At 40.3% G+C, this 11535-nt stretch overlaps 1 protein-coding gene across 1 annotated transcript; it reads right to left on the reverse strand.

Moving 5' to 3' along the window:
• Positions 1–3505: 3505 nt before the first annotated feature.
• LOC138049273 (guanidinobutyrase-like) lies at positions 3506–11325 on the reverse strand. The gene is made up of 6 exons (XM_068895475.1): positions 10654–11325; positions 8521–8767; positions 7142–7342; positions 5844–5988; positions 5011–5105; positions 3506–3881 (listed from the first exon to the last, which is right to left on the reverse strand). Exons 1-6 carry the CDS (start codon positions 10911–10913, stop codon positions 3780–3782), a joined length of 1050 nt encoding a protein of 349 aa, XP_068751576.1. The 5' UTR covers positions 10914–11325; the 3' UTR covers positions 3506–3779.
• Between the last annotated feature and the right edge of the window lie 210 nt (positions 11326–11535).

The raw sequence follows: 11535 nt of genomic DNA on the forward strand, positions 1-11535 counted from the left end.
GTCCCAGTCTGCATGAAATTATCTTTCGCCTCTGTGTTCTTCCAAAGGTTTGCCTCTACCCACATTCTAGCTTAATGATGCTAGCCTGGGGGCTTCTGTTGACGAATATGGCCCGAAAGATCACTTATAAAATGATGGACTTACCAGATATGATCCACCTCGGACGCTCTTCGAACATGAACCGTTGACATTGCTGACGTGATGCCTAAACCTGAGCCCACATTGACTCGAAACCGCATTTGTTGCAATGGAATCTTCTAATACGGCGTAGCCAAGTGCCGCAAACCGTTTATTCGCGAAAGATTACTTTAAAAGTGGTAAGTATTTTGGTAGTTAAGGGTTAACGAATCGCCATTTGATAACACGGCGTTAAAAAAAAGTAAAATTTACAAACAAGAGGAATCGCTTCCTCGTTTATAAGGTAAGGTGTAGTCTACGGTCGGAAAGCTAAATGTAGTATGATGGTCTGCATAGTCACAAATTTCCAAATTTCGTTTAACGGACTACTTGAAATCTTTTATATTGAACTGGAATACTACGTTTACTTAACCACCTTGAAAAGTCAAGTTCTTTACACGCAAATCTCGAACAAAGTGATTGTCTTGAGTAGAAAAAGTAAAGGCCATTGCCTTTGGGCTGGCCGCTTTGGGGAGACCTCGGTTAATGCTTATTTTTTTTGGTAAAATCTCGATTCGTTTATATGAAAAGGCGGGCTGGCCCGCTTGCCGAGATCCTGGTCTGAGCTGCCGAGATCTCGGCAAGCCGGGCTGCAAAATTCTCATCATAAACATAAAAGGTTCTTACGTTCCGTTTATGCCCATAAAATCAAATGAAATATCAATTGCTGGTAAAAAAAAAACAGCATATTAATTTTTTTGGTAGGCTAGATATCGAAGAGCCAGAGCATTTGCGCATGCGCTGACGGAATGTTTGAACAAGAGAGAAAAACGCAGTACCTCCAGACATTGGTGCTGGAGCGTCGTACCAAACGAGTCATCCCGGGATTTCGGCCGGTGCGATCGCTTTTGGACGCAGTTGGCCCTTCGCTGCTTTCTGCTACCGACCTCACCTCCCGGTACGGCATTGAGGAAGAGATATGTCGGCCCCTAAATCATATGTGACAAATCCCACGCCTAATCACAGCTCCAAACCGCCCTTGTCAATTTAGAGTATAGAATTAGTTGACTTATATATTTAAGGCAAAAGTCATTTTATCTCTCATGTCGTAAACACTGGAGTCGCAGATTACAAAGTGCGCGCACGCGCCCTGCTAAAGGTAACATACATACAGGGATAAGCTCTATTTCATCTCGAATTTCCGAATAACTACCAGAGCTAATATCTCCGAGACATTACATTTACGGCTAAAATACATCACACATACAGATATCTACTAAATACATAATATTTAAAGATATATTCATCAAAAAGAAAAACCGCTGTACAAAATGCGACCCTGGATTCTCTTTTACAACCAGTTAACTCATAGGTACGGATAAAATCAGGTAGCGCATTCCGCAACTTAGCTGATACGTGAGAAAAAAGAACTAAGACCGTGACTGGTTGTTGTAGGTTTATTGAGGGACAGAATGTAATTTCCGCGAAGATCATGCAAAAATCCAGATTCTACGTTAACAGCACACACCAGGCCTACTCTTGACTATCTGGCTAGAAATCTTTTACTCTGGCCGCGCTTCAGCAATTCGATGAGGGCCAGTCTCGTGCTTCTTAAGTTGCCTCGCTCATGGGCAAAAAGAATTCTGGGTAATTCGAAGAAGGCCACGAAGGAGGCAACTTGACTGTTACCTTTAGCAGGGCGCATGCGCACACTTTGTAGTCTGCGACTTCTTTGCTTACCATATGACAGGTAAAATGACTTTTCCCTTAAATATATAAGCCATCGAAATCTTACGCTACATTGTAATGACAAGGGCGGTTTGGAGCTGTGGTTAGGCGTGGGATTTGTCACATATGGTTTAGGGGCCGACTCATCTCTCCCTCAATGCCGTACTGGGAGGCAGATCGGTAGCAGAAAGCAGCGAAGGGCCAACCGCGTCCAAAAGCGATCGCACGGGCCGAAATCCCGGGATGACTCGTATGGTACGACGCTCCAGCGCCGGACTGGAGGTACTTCGTTTTTCTCTCTTGTTCAAAAAGTGAAAACATTGATTGAACTTTGAATTTAGTGGTTTTATGAAAGCAAGAGTAACAACAATTATTTAACTGCAATATTTTACAATTTTTCTTTGACACTCAAGTGGTAGACTTGTGAGAGAGATACTTCAATTTTTAAAAATGACACCTTGCACCTGTTTATAGGAGTTTTGTACAGTTTTTTTTGTTTTGGTAGAAGGTTAATTTTTTTTGAACAACTTTTTCCAGCACAAGGCTTTTTTTGGAAACGCAGCTTTTGTTTGGCTTGAAAATCTCCCTAGCCCTGTGTAAAGGATATAGCAATTTATTTTTAGGATACTTCACCCAAATTGTAAGACGTGAACGAGATAAAATAACCGCGAAAGATATGAAAAAGATATGATAAAGCAAAGTGATATTTTCAAGGTGGCGATTTCGTTGAAGTCAACGTCGACCGTCGCCATCGTAGATCTTAAGGTGCTACTCCTGCTGACCTCTGAGCAAATGGCTCAGTTGAACATCGGACTTTTGTGCAGGAGATCACCGCTTCACTACCCCAGTTGGACCAACACACGGTCTTAAGAATAATTACTGACGACTGTGTACACTTTCACTGATTGTATGATATTTTGAACTAGCAGGTGGATACAAATAAAAACAATGAAGATAAAAAAACAGCCTGTAAGACACTTAAAAAAATACACGCATGCCGCAGATAAATCATCCTATGAGAGATTTTATCCAACTTCCGATGGAAAATGTGTAACAACAAAATTGTTTTCACATTAAATAACTCTTTTTTACCATGAGGGCATGGTATCGAATCGGGCAATCTGATTGGTTCTTTGAGCGGTCCGGCTTTTCCTATCTCTGCCCACAGGCAACCCCACAGGCACGGTAATGCTCCGAGAGGTTTTGTCCTTGACCTTTAATTTCCCTTTTCTTGACACCAAATTTGTTTAGTACATACAAAAGTTAGTTTCAAATCAGATCAAATTATCATTTTTATTAGACAAGAGGAGTGGGAAGGGAATTCAAATTATTTCTTTGAAACGTTCAATTTGTAAGTTGCTTAGGTCTGGTTTTCACTAGCGACGAAAACACACAAGCACAATTGCAAGGAACATGCAAATTCAGTGGTGTTTTCCACTTGACTCTTTCATGTACTTTTCGTTAGAACAAAAGACCCTAATTAACAGCAAGTTAGACAACATGCGTATGTTCATTTCCATGGTGGCAGACACTACAAATAACCACTTAATTTAAACTTGAAACGGCCATTACATTTATCATTTGAAGTCACGATGACTTCAAAACATCATGTAATATCGCAGATTTTTGTAATCAAATGTATTTCAAAGAGAGAGAGAGCTAAAAAAAAATTGTCATTTTAATACCAGCGGGCAAGTAACATATTTTTCATGGCAAGCTTATAATTAGAGATAGCTACATGTTGTTGTTCCTCTAAACTGGCTGATATCATTGATAAAGCAAGGCAAAACAAGCTTAAAACTCCTTGGATGTACATGTATTCTTAACAGCCTGCCTAAATATTAGCCCAATCCACCTGCGAAATGCTGTTTCATTTTTTGCGACCAAATCTTTTAAAACAAAATTAATCATAATTTTCTGGTTTGTCCTCTTGATCAAGAACTGTATCGGACCCCAGGTAAGACACATAAAATTTCAAATAACAAGTTTGCCCCAGTAAGAGCTGTGGTTCCAGTGGTGTCGTAAGGTGGAGACACCTGCAATAATGCACATGAAACAACACACTATTATTGATTTGAATATACATGTAGGGAAAGAGTTTTGACTGCTTACTGCATTTTTCATAATAATTTCTGCTGAATTCATCCTCAAGTGCCAACAGCCAAACTGCATTTTGGCTTTCATCAATCAAACTTCTGACGCCAACCACAGATGACAAAATCAATTGATGCATGACTTAAACGTACCAATCAACATCTTTGGTTCCCATGGTACCTTTGTATATTCAAACTCAACGCCTATGGAAAGCGATGGAATCTGTATGAATCTTTTTACTGAAAAATTTCTAAAAACATATCATAATTATAGTGTTCGAGCTGAAACTGAACAAAAATACCAATTCACTTTCCAGAAGTGGAGTTGATCTTCCCCAGCTACAGTGCATGTTCGGAAATTTGATTGGTGGAAGCCAAAACGCAGTTTGGCCCTTAGCAATTGAAGGTGAGATTCTGCAGAATTATGAAAATCACAGTAACCCACTGACACCTCAGATGCCCTAGTTTATTAGACAGATTAAAATCTATCAAGTCTCACTCCAAGGGGTCAATGGGTTAATGCTACATTTGTACGTAACCTGCAGAAAAGAACATGAATACACCAAACAGCAAACTCAATGTTGTACCCATTCCAAATCTCCAGGGTTAAGCTTCTTTGTGTATTGCATTTGCATTGTAATGTAGCATTCGCATTTAAATGATATGAATAGGCCAGGAACAAAACGTTTCATTCTCAAAGGGTTTCAGTTGGGTAGAGCCTTGAGTTAGCCAATTTGGTCTATTTTTGTTGAGCATGTAAGATCTTTTAAATGAAATGTGTCAGCTAATTAAAGCCTGGGCATAAGTAGCATAAGAAAATGCAAATAGAGTATGGAGGGTTTAAACTGCAGGTTGCAGGTTGCAGTTGCAGGTTACTGTTTCACCAAAGCTGAAACAACCCAAAACTTTACTCATACATTAAGCCTAAAAAACAATGTTGGCCTAACGTCAGCATTTCTGTAAAGGTCTGGGCTGTTTCAGTTATATAGTAAAACAATGACCCTGCAACCTAGTGCACTGTACACCCTCCGAATGGAGTAAAAGAAACCAAACAATAATTCATTATTTTTACCTCAACTAAGTCTCCACCCACTACATTCATCCCACGACAGCCTCTCACAATCTCAAGTCCTTGCATAACAGTCAGTCCTCCAATCTCTGGCGTACCTAGTTTGGGTATGAGAGAAATACATTAATTTTCATTCTGTAGATGAAAACCTAGCTGCAATGAGGTGCAGGGATGGCACAGTGGTAAAGCCCTTGTCTCCCATCGATGTGGCCTACGTTTGATTCCCAGACTTGGGTATCATATATAATTATGTGGATTGAATGTTGGTTCCCTACTCTGCACTGAGAGGTTCTTCTCCAGGTACTCCGCTTTTCCCCTCTCCTCAAAAACCAATGTTTGATTTGATTTGCATTAATTATTTTGTTCATTTCAGTTTACAGTGTCCCCAATTCTAATAGTGCTCCAGCACTATAACACTAGACACTTGAATAAAGTACCGTTCCTTTATGTGTTAACTTTTTGTTCCTACCTGAGATTTTCAGAAACTTGGGAGAGCAGCTGGTAATTTTTTACAGGTCACGGGTCACGGTCACAGGTCATTGTTTTACCAACACAGAAAGTATCCTAAACATGCATAAAGGCCAACCTTAGGCCTAATTGGGCCTAAACAAAAGTTTTTAGGCCTGCGGTTAGCTTTTATGAATGTTTCTAAAGACTAAATAGGATACTTTCGGTATTAGTAAAAAATAACCTGTGCATGACCTGTAAAAAAATAACTGGAGTAGGTGGCAGTTTGGACAATAACCATTTTCTTTTGACCATGGCTGAAGATGGGGTTGTCTATTAAAAACAATGGGCTAAATTAAACAAAACAAAAAAAAAACAGAAACTCTTGCCTGTGCCTGGGGCAAATGCTGGATCTAAACCATCAATGTCAAATGATACATAAACAGGTCCACTGCCCATCTGCTGCCGAACTTCAGACATCAGAGGCTCCAGGGATTTGTGCCAACACTCGTGTGCCTTCACTAACCTAAAACCCTGAGAAATACAAGTTTGATCAACAAAACGTACTGATTAATTATTATTGATTGATTTTATTTTCACATAAAAATTAATTGAATTGCAATTTGTTTAAAAACGTCTACTAGGTGCCTCAATTTTACAAATCCACGGATGTGCCCGCAGACCAGCAGGGCACTGTCCATCTCAGATGGGTGTCTTCAAAACAAAGACCCCTACGACCCCTAAGACTCTAAGCTTAAAAAACCAGGCCAGCAGGCCTAGGCGTGGCCCTGGTCCTAGGCCTACATGCCTGCTTTTTAGGCTTAGGGGTCTTTGTTTTCAAGACACCCTATCTACATGAAGGGCCTAGATAAACGACCTAGGTACATGTAGCTCCCTAGGTGTTCTAGTAACTCTATGAGGGGTGGCGAATGGTTCATCAAAAACTCTGGGTCTCGCAAAATTTTAGCCGAATTTCACAGATCTCGCAGTCTCGTTTTTTGAGCGGTTACGTGCATCTCGCAGTCTCGTTTTTTATATGAAGGTGTCAAACACTTTGAAGTCTCGGTCTCGCAATCTAAAAAGTCAAAATGTCTCGGGCTCCCAAAGAAAAACGCTGGTCTCGCCATCTCGCAAAGTCTCGCATTTACCATTCGCCACCCCTTCTATGGGTAGAGCATCCGACCAGTGTTACAGAGATTGCAAGTCGGATTCCTGCATAGGACTCTAATTTTTCAGTTGTTCTTTCACCCGTTGCCGAACAACTTGTATCCTACCCATCAGATTTGTAAAAATTAGATAAGATGGAACAGAATGCCGCACTTGATCCCAACAATACTCCAACATGGAGTGAATCAATACGATATAAATATCAATGAACAGCCAGGTACAAAACACAGGTCTCAGGTCACAGATATCATTCACAGGTCTCTGTTTTACCAAATTGAATACAGAAACATTATCTCAACATTCATTAAAGCTAACCTTAGGCCTAAAAACTCTTGTTTAAGTCTAATTAGGCCTAAGGTTAGCTTTCATTCTTGCTTGTGACAAACACAAAAGCAGTACAGTAACTGTAAACAAGATAATAAAATTAATTTAAAACTAAGTCTGACGCAACATCACACCTTTATAACCAATACTAGTTTATACATTATTAAAAGCAGAAAGCTTCATTCAACATTAGTACCTGCTTCTCAGGCCACTCAAAGTCATTTTCTGTGTAACCAGGTCCCCGCAAACCAATCTGAACGACTCGTTTACAATCAAGCAGACCATCCTCAACCGCTCGGCGAAAAGTTGTTCCATGTGTCACTTTCTCACCAAACATCAAGTCATTAGTGTCAGAATGGGCATCCACATGAACTAGACCAACAGGGCCATGTTTATCCTAGTTAGAAGAGTGAAAATCAAACAACCAGGCTAGCATGACTCGCATGGCTTGCTGGCTGGCACATTGTCAACACTCCAAATAAGAAGCTAAAATTGCTTCTTCCAAAATTCCCTGACTAACGGAAGAATAAATGGAAAAGTTGAATAAACATCAAAAATTTAACAGTTTTTCGACACAGTCTGTGACAAAAATAATACACAAGTTCAAACATTCAGATCTGAATTAAGCTTTTGCTGCCTACTCTCTGCCCACAATGTTGTTTGCATGCGCCTTTCTGAGCCCATTTGGCAAAAAAACATTGTGGGAGGGAAAAGTATTGCAAATTGTTTCAAGTGTCAAATTTTGCCTGAGACTGAACTGTAGTTACAGCAGAAGAAAGACGTAGATGGTTCTTTTGGAAGATAATTTCAGTGGTTAATTATTATGCCATGAATAAAAATCAAAGATTGTACTTTTGATTTGTACAATCAAAGCAGACTCAAAATCAATGGAGCCGATCATGAGACAATAACCAAAATACCTGCAATCAGCTGTGACACAAGTGTGAAAATGGGGTGTCTTGAAAACGAAGACCGTAAGACAGGGTCTTAGGGTCACACTTGCAACACAGCTGATTGCAGGTATTTTGGTTAATGTTTCATGATCGGCTCGATTGATTTTGAGTCTGCCTTGATTGCACAAATGAGGCTGTGGAGGACTTCTGATAGCTGGGAATCAATTGAAAGTGATTCACCATTATCATCATCGCACTTATGTCCAGAATTGACTATAATTACATGCATGCTTAATTTTGACATCCAACACGAAGTGTCCCTTTCAGTCTAAGCATTTGCTACCTATTTTCAAACACAACGTAAGGGTAATAAGAGGTTAGCATTTTTTTAGCTTTGGGTAAATGCAGTAGTTAATCTTTACTTAAAGGGAAGCATTTGGGGAACACTTTGTGACGTAAATTGTCTAGATTCCGAGACACAAGTGATGTTGATGTTGGAGAGAATAGGAAGAGGATACTCGTGATGCATATTGAAATCAGCTTAGGGTCAATCCTGGATATATCTGCCCTCCTGAGAGTCAGACCTACAGATTTTACTCAGTCTAATGCCCGACAATTTTACTCATAAATGGGGGCCACATCAAGGGTAATGGGTTATAGCGATGTACAGTACAAAACAAACCTTGATTCCTTTTAGAATTGGATAAGTAATTGTGTGATCACCTCCCAAAACTAACGGCTTGCAACCAAGTTCAGCAATTGCCGCAATGTGTTTATGAATAATATCCACTGTCTTTGTAAGGCTGTAGGTATTTATGGGTATGTCTCCGATATCAGCAATCATCAGAGAGTCAAATGGCACTGCTCCAGTGGAAGTGTTGTAAGGACGGAGAAGACAAGATTCTGTTCGGATTTGCCTTGGACCCAGACTGTGAAAACAAGAATTGTACATTAATTTTTTTCTTAGAGAGAAAAACTGGCCCTGCTAATCTGACCCCTCCTAGACACTGAATTACGAAGGGTGCAGCTCAATATGATCAAACTGAGAGCACAGATAGGGTAACCCTTGGCAAACTATGGTACACGATTGATCCTGAGGCAAACCAATAGCCAGATAATTATTATAAATTAGCTGAGGGTTGATTTTGATGAGTGGAAAATTGAAGTACTTGGAGAAAATTGGACCACTTGGGGAGTAAGGAGGGTCATGTGTTAACGCTCGTGCCTCCCACCTTGGCAGACCCGAGATCAAATCCTAAAAAAAAATCAATTCATATTTTACTTTGGATTTCAAAACTTTGTTAACAAAACACTAAGTGACCCAGGTTTTAAGCCTTGATTTCAAAAAGACACCTCTTTATTTTAACTGTAATTTTCCTATTTAATGGTCCGCCATTACTAACATTATGTTCTTGAGAGAGCTGGATCGAGGAGAAAATGACGTCAAAGGCTCACTAGTTTAAGAATGCAATACGTGTGTACGCCGCAGAATTAATATGCAGCACGGGGGTTTTGGGCTTTCAGACTCACGCTTTGCATATATAATAAGCTGCGTTCACACGCTGAAATTTTAAGCTAGTGAGCCTCTGACGTCACTTTTCCCTGGATCCAACCCTCTGAGGTCCAATCGGTCAGTTTTGAACGTGAGTAATGGCGGACTGTGAAATCCAAAACTTACACTCAAAGTAAACGGCTTTTGGATAAAAATCAAAGCTCAAAATTTTGCCGGTCAGGTGTTAAGCAAACACACTTTCAAAATCTGAAGGAAAAAAGGAAGTGGTTTTTTTTTATCACAGGGGCACTTTAAGTATGACCAGAGCTCAAGTAAACTTGTTATTGTCCATGTTTACTTACCATGATTCGCATTTATATGAGAGTTCAAAGTATGCTTTCAAGGTAAACATGTTTCATTGACCTCAGCCTGTTTCCATAATGTGTTTTGATAGTAGATAAGTGAGCTCATAAGGGGGTTTTGACTGGACATAAGGGTACACTTCGGCCTCTTTATAGGAAATGTATTACCATGGCCACAAATTAAAGTACCTACTTGGGCTTAAATTATAATCATTGTAAATCTAACACGTCTGAAGTAGGGCTCAAGTGTACTTAAGGCCTACTTACTATGCAAGTATGAACCTACCTATTGTATTGAAGCTTTTAGTGACAGGATCATTTTTATACTATCTAGACAAAGCAGTTTCTACCTTCACATTTAAATCAGGTTTTACTGTATTTTTGTTTTTAATATACAGAAGAGATACCCAGGGAATTTACAGCCTTGGGCAAACACACAGGGACAGCCAACGGATGTGTTCTGGGAAATAGGTGTTCCACAGATGTGTATCCGCTGGCTGGAAGAATTATTGGGAAGTTGCTAGGAAAACGATTTTTGTTGTGTTGGCAAATTGTCTTTCAATCCGGTCACGTTCCCATACTGCATCTCTCCTCTGCAGGAAATATTTTCATTATGAGGGGCATTTATAGTCAAAATGTAGTCAGATGGAGAAATTGCTCCAAAGAGACTTACTTTTGGTTTATTTTATGGCCATGATACATTTTGATGAATTTTGAAAAAAATGCTCGTTGGGTGCCCCTAAACATATAGCCTCCTTTATAGCCGTTATTGGGGCATGGCGTCACGTGACATCCAAAAAAAACGGCTGCGAAGGAGACTACCCTAAACACATTAATCGTCACGCGTGACATTACAGCTGATGGCTGTTGATTAATTAATATTTGCATCACGCTCGATCGCAAACAATAGTCCATTCTCCTACATCACGAAGTTAATTCTCTTCTTTTTAATCAAACCTACCGAGTTCCAGACCGATTTGATGCTCCTGAATCCAACGGGATTCCCACAAAACACGCGTCTAGACCCTGGGCATTCTTTTGAATCGGCAGTCGCATCATTGAAGAGATTCCTCCGGAGCGTGGCATATCATCAGGGGATGTCGGAAAGTTGAAGTCCTTTTGCAGCTGGCTGGAAAAAGCGATCTGGCGAGCTTGGTGGGCGACTACATTGAGAGATGAAGGTTTTGAGCGTACAAAACAACGCAGAAGATGACGTTGCATGTTGTGTAGATAGATATTCCACGACGTGCAATAAAGTGATCTGGGAAGGTTGTGGACGATCCGCTGGCCTCTGTTCTACGGACCGCTGATTAGTGAAGAAAAGAACTTCAGATCAAATGCAGTTTCAGATCGAAGAACGTTCGTGTGTCTTTATGCCAACATGAATGGTACGTTGCGAACACGAGAACCTTCAGAAGACAACCTTGTGAACAGCTGCCTCATTATTATTCATCATGCCACGACTTTCTTTTAAACCACACAGGCATTCAGAACAATTCCTCACGCCTAATTTAACATTCCTATAAACCGGTTCCATGAAAGTAAAAACCTGAATTCGATTTGCCACCAAACACTACTTCATGCCTCGCCCACGTTTTTAGCCATAACTGGGGGACTTAAAAATCTGTGGCGTGACTAATCATCACAGGGGAACCATTAACCAATCAGACGATTAATTATGCACCAGTCAAAGGTCAAGACCAGAGCAAAGGGCACTTGTTAAACCGTAGGCAGCCCAAGTTCGCGTCACTAGAGAGCGTGTAATAATTGATTGCTGGTGGGAAGATGACCTTTGAGTGCAAGCGGTGTTGCGTTACAGGCGGCAGTTGAGAATTTAAACGCG

Source organism: Montipora capricornis, chromosome 5, assembly GCF_036669925.1.
Source record: "Montipora capricornis isolate CH-2021 chromosome 5, ASM3666992v2, whole genome shotgun sequence".
In the NCBI taxonomy this organism is placed as follows: Eukaryota; Metazoa; Cnidaria; class Anthozoa; order Scleractinia; family Acroporidae; genus Montipora; species Montipora capricornis.

Bases quoted from the DNA above. Each gene is read 5' to 3' on its own strand.
- LOC138049273 (XM_068895475.1), bottom strand. From the start codon at position 10,913: ATGCAACGTCATCTTCTGCGTTGTTTTGTACGCTCAAAACCTTCATCT. The intron at 7,343-8,520 runs GTTTGTTTTGTA...TCTTCTAACTAG, and splicing joins CAATTCTAAAAGGAATCAAG to GATAAACATGGCCCTGTTGG. The intron at 5,989-7,141 runs GTACTAATGTTG...TGTATTTCTCAG, and splicing joins TTGAGTGGCCTGAGAAGCAG to GGTTTTAGGTTAGTGAAGGC.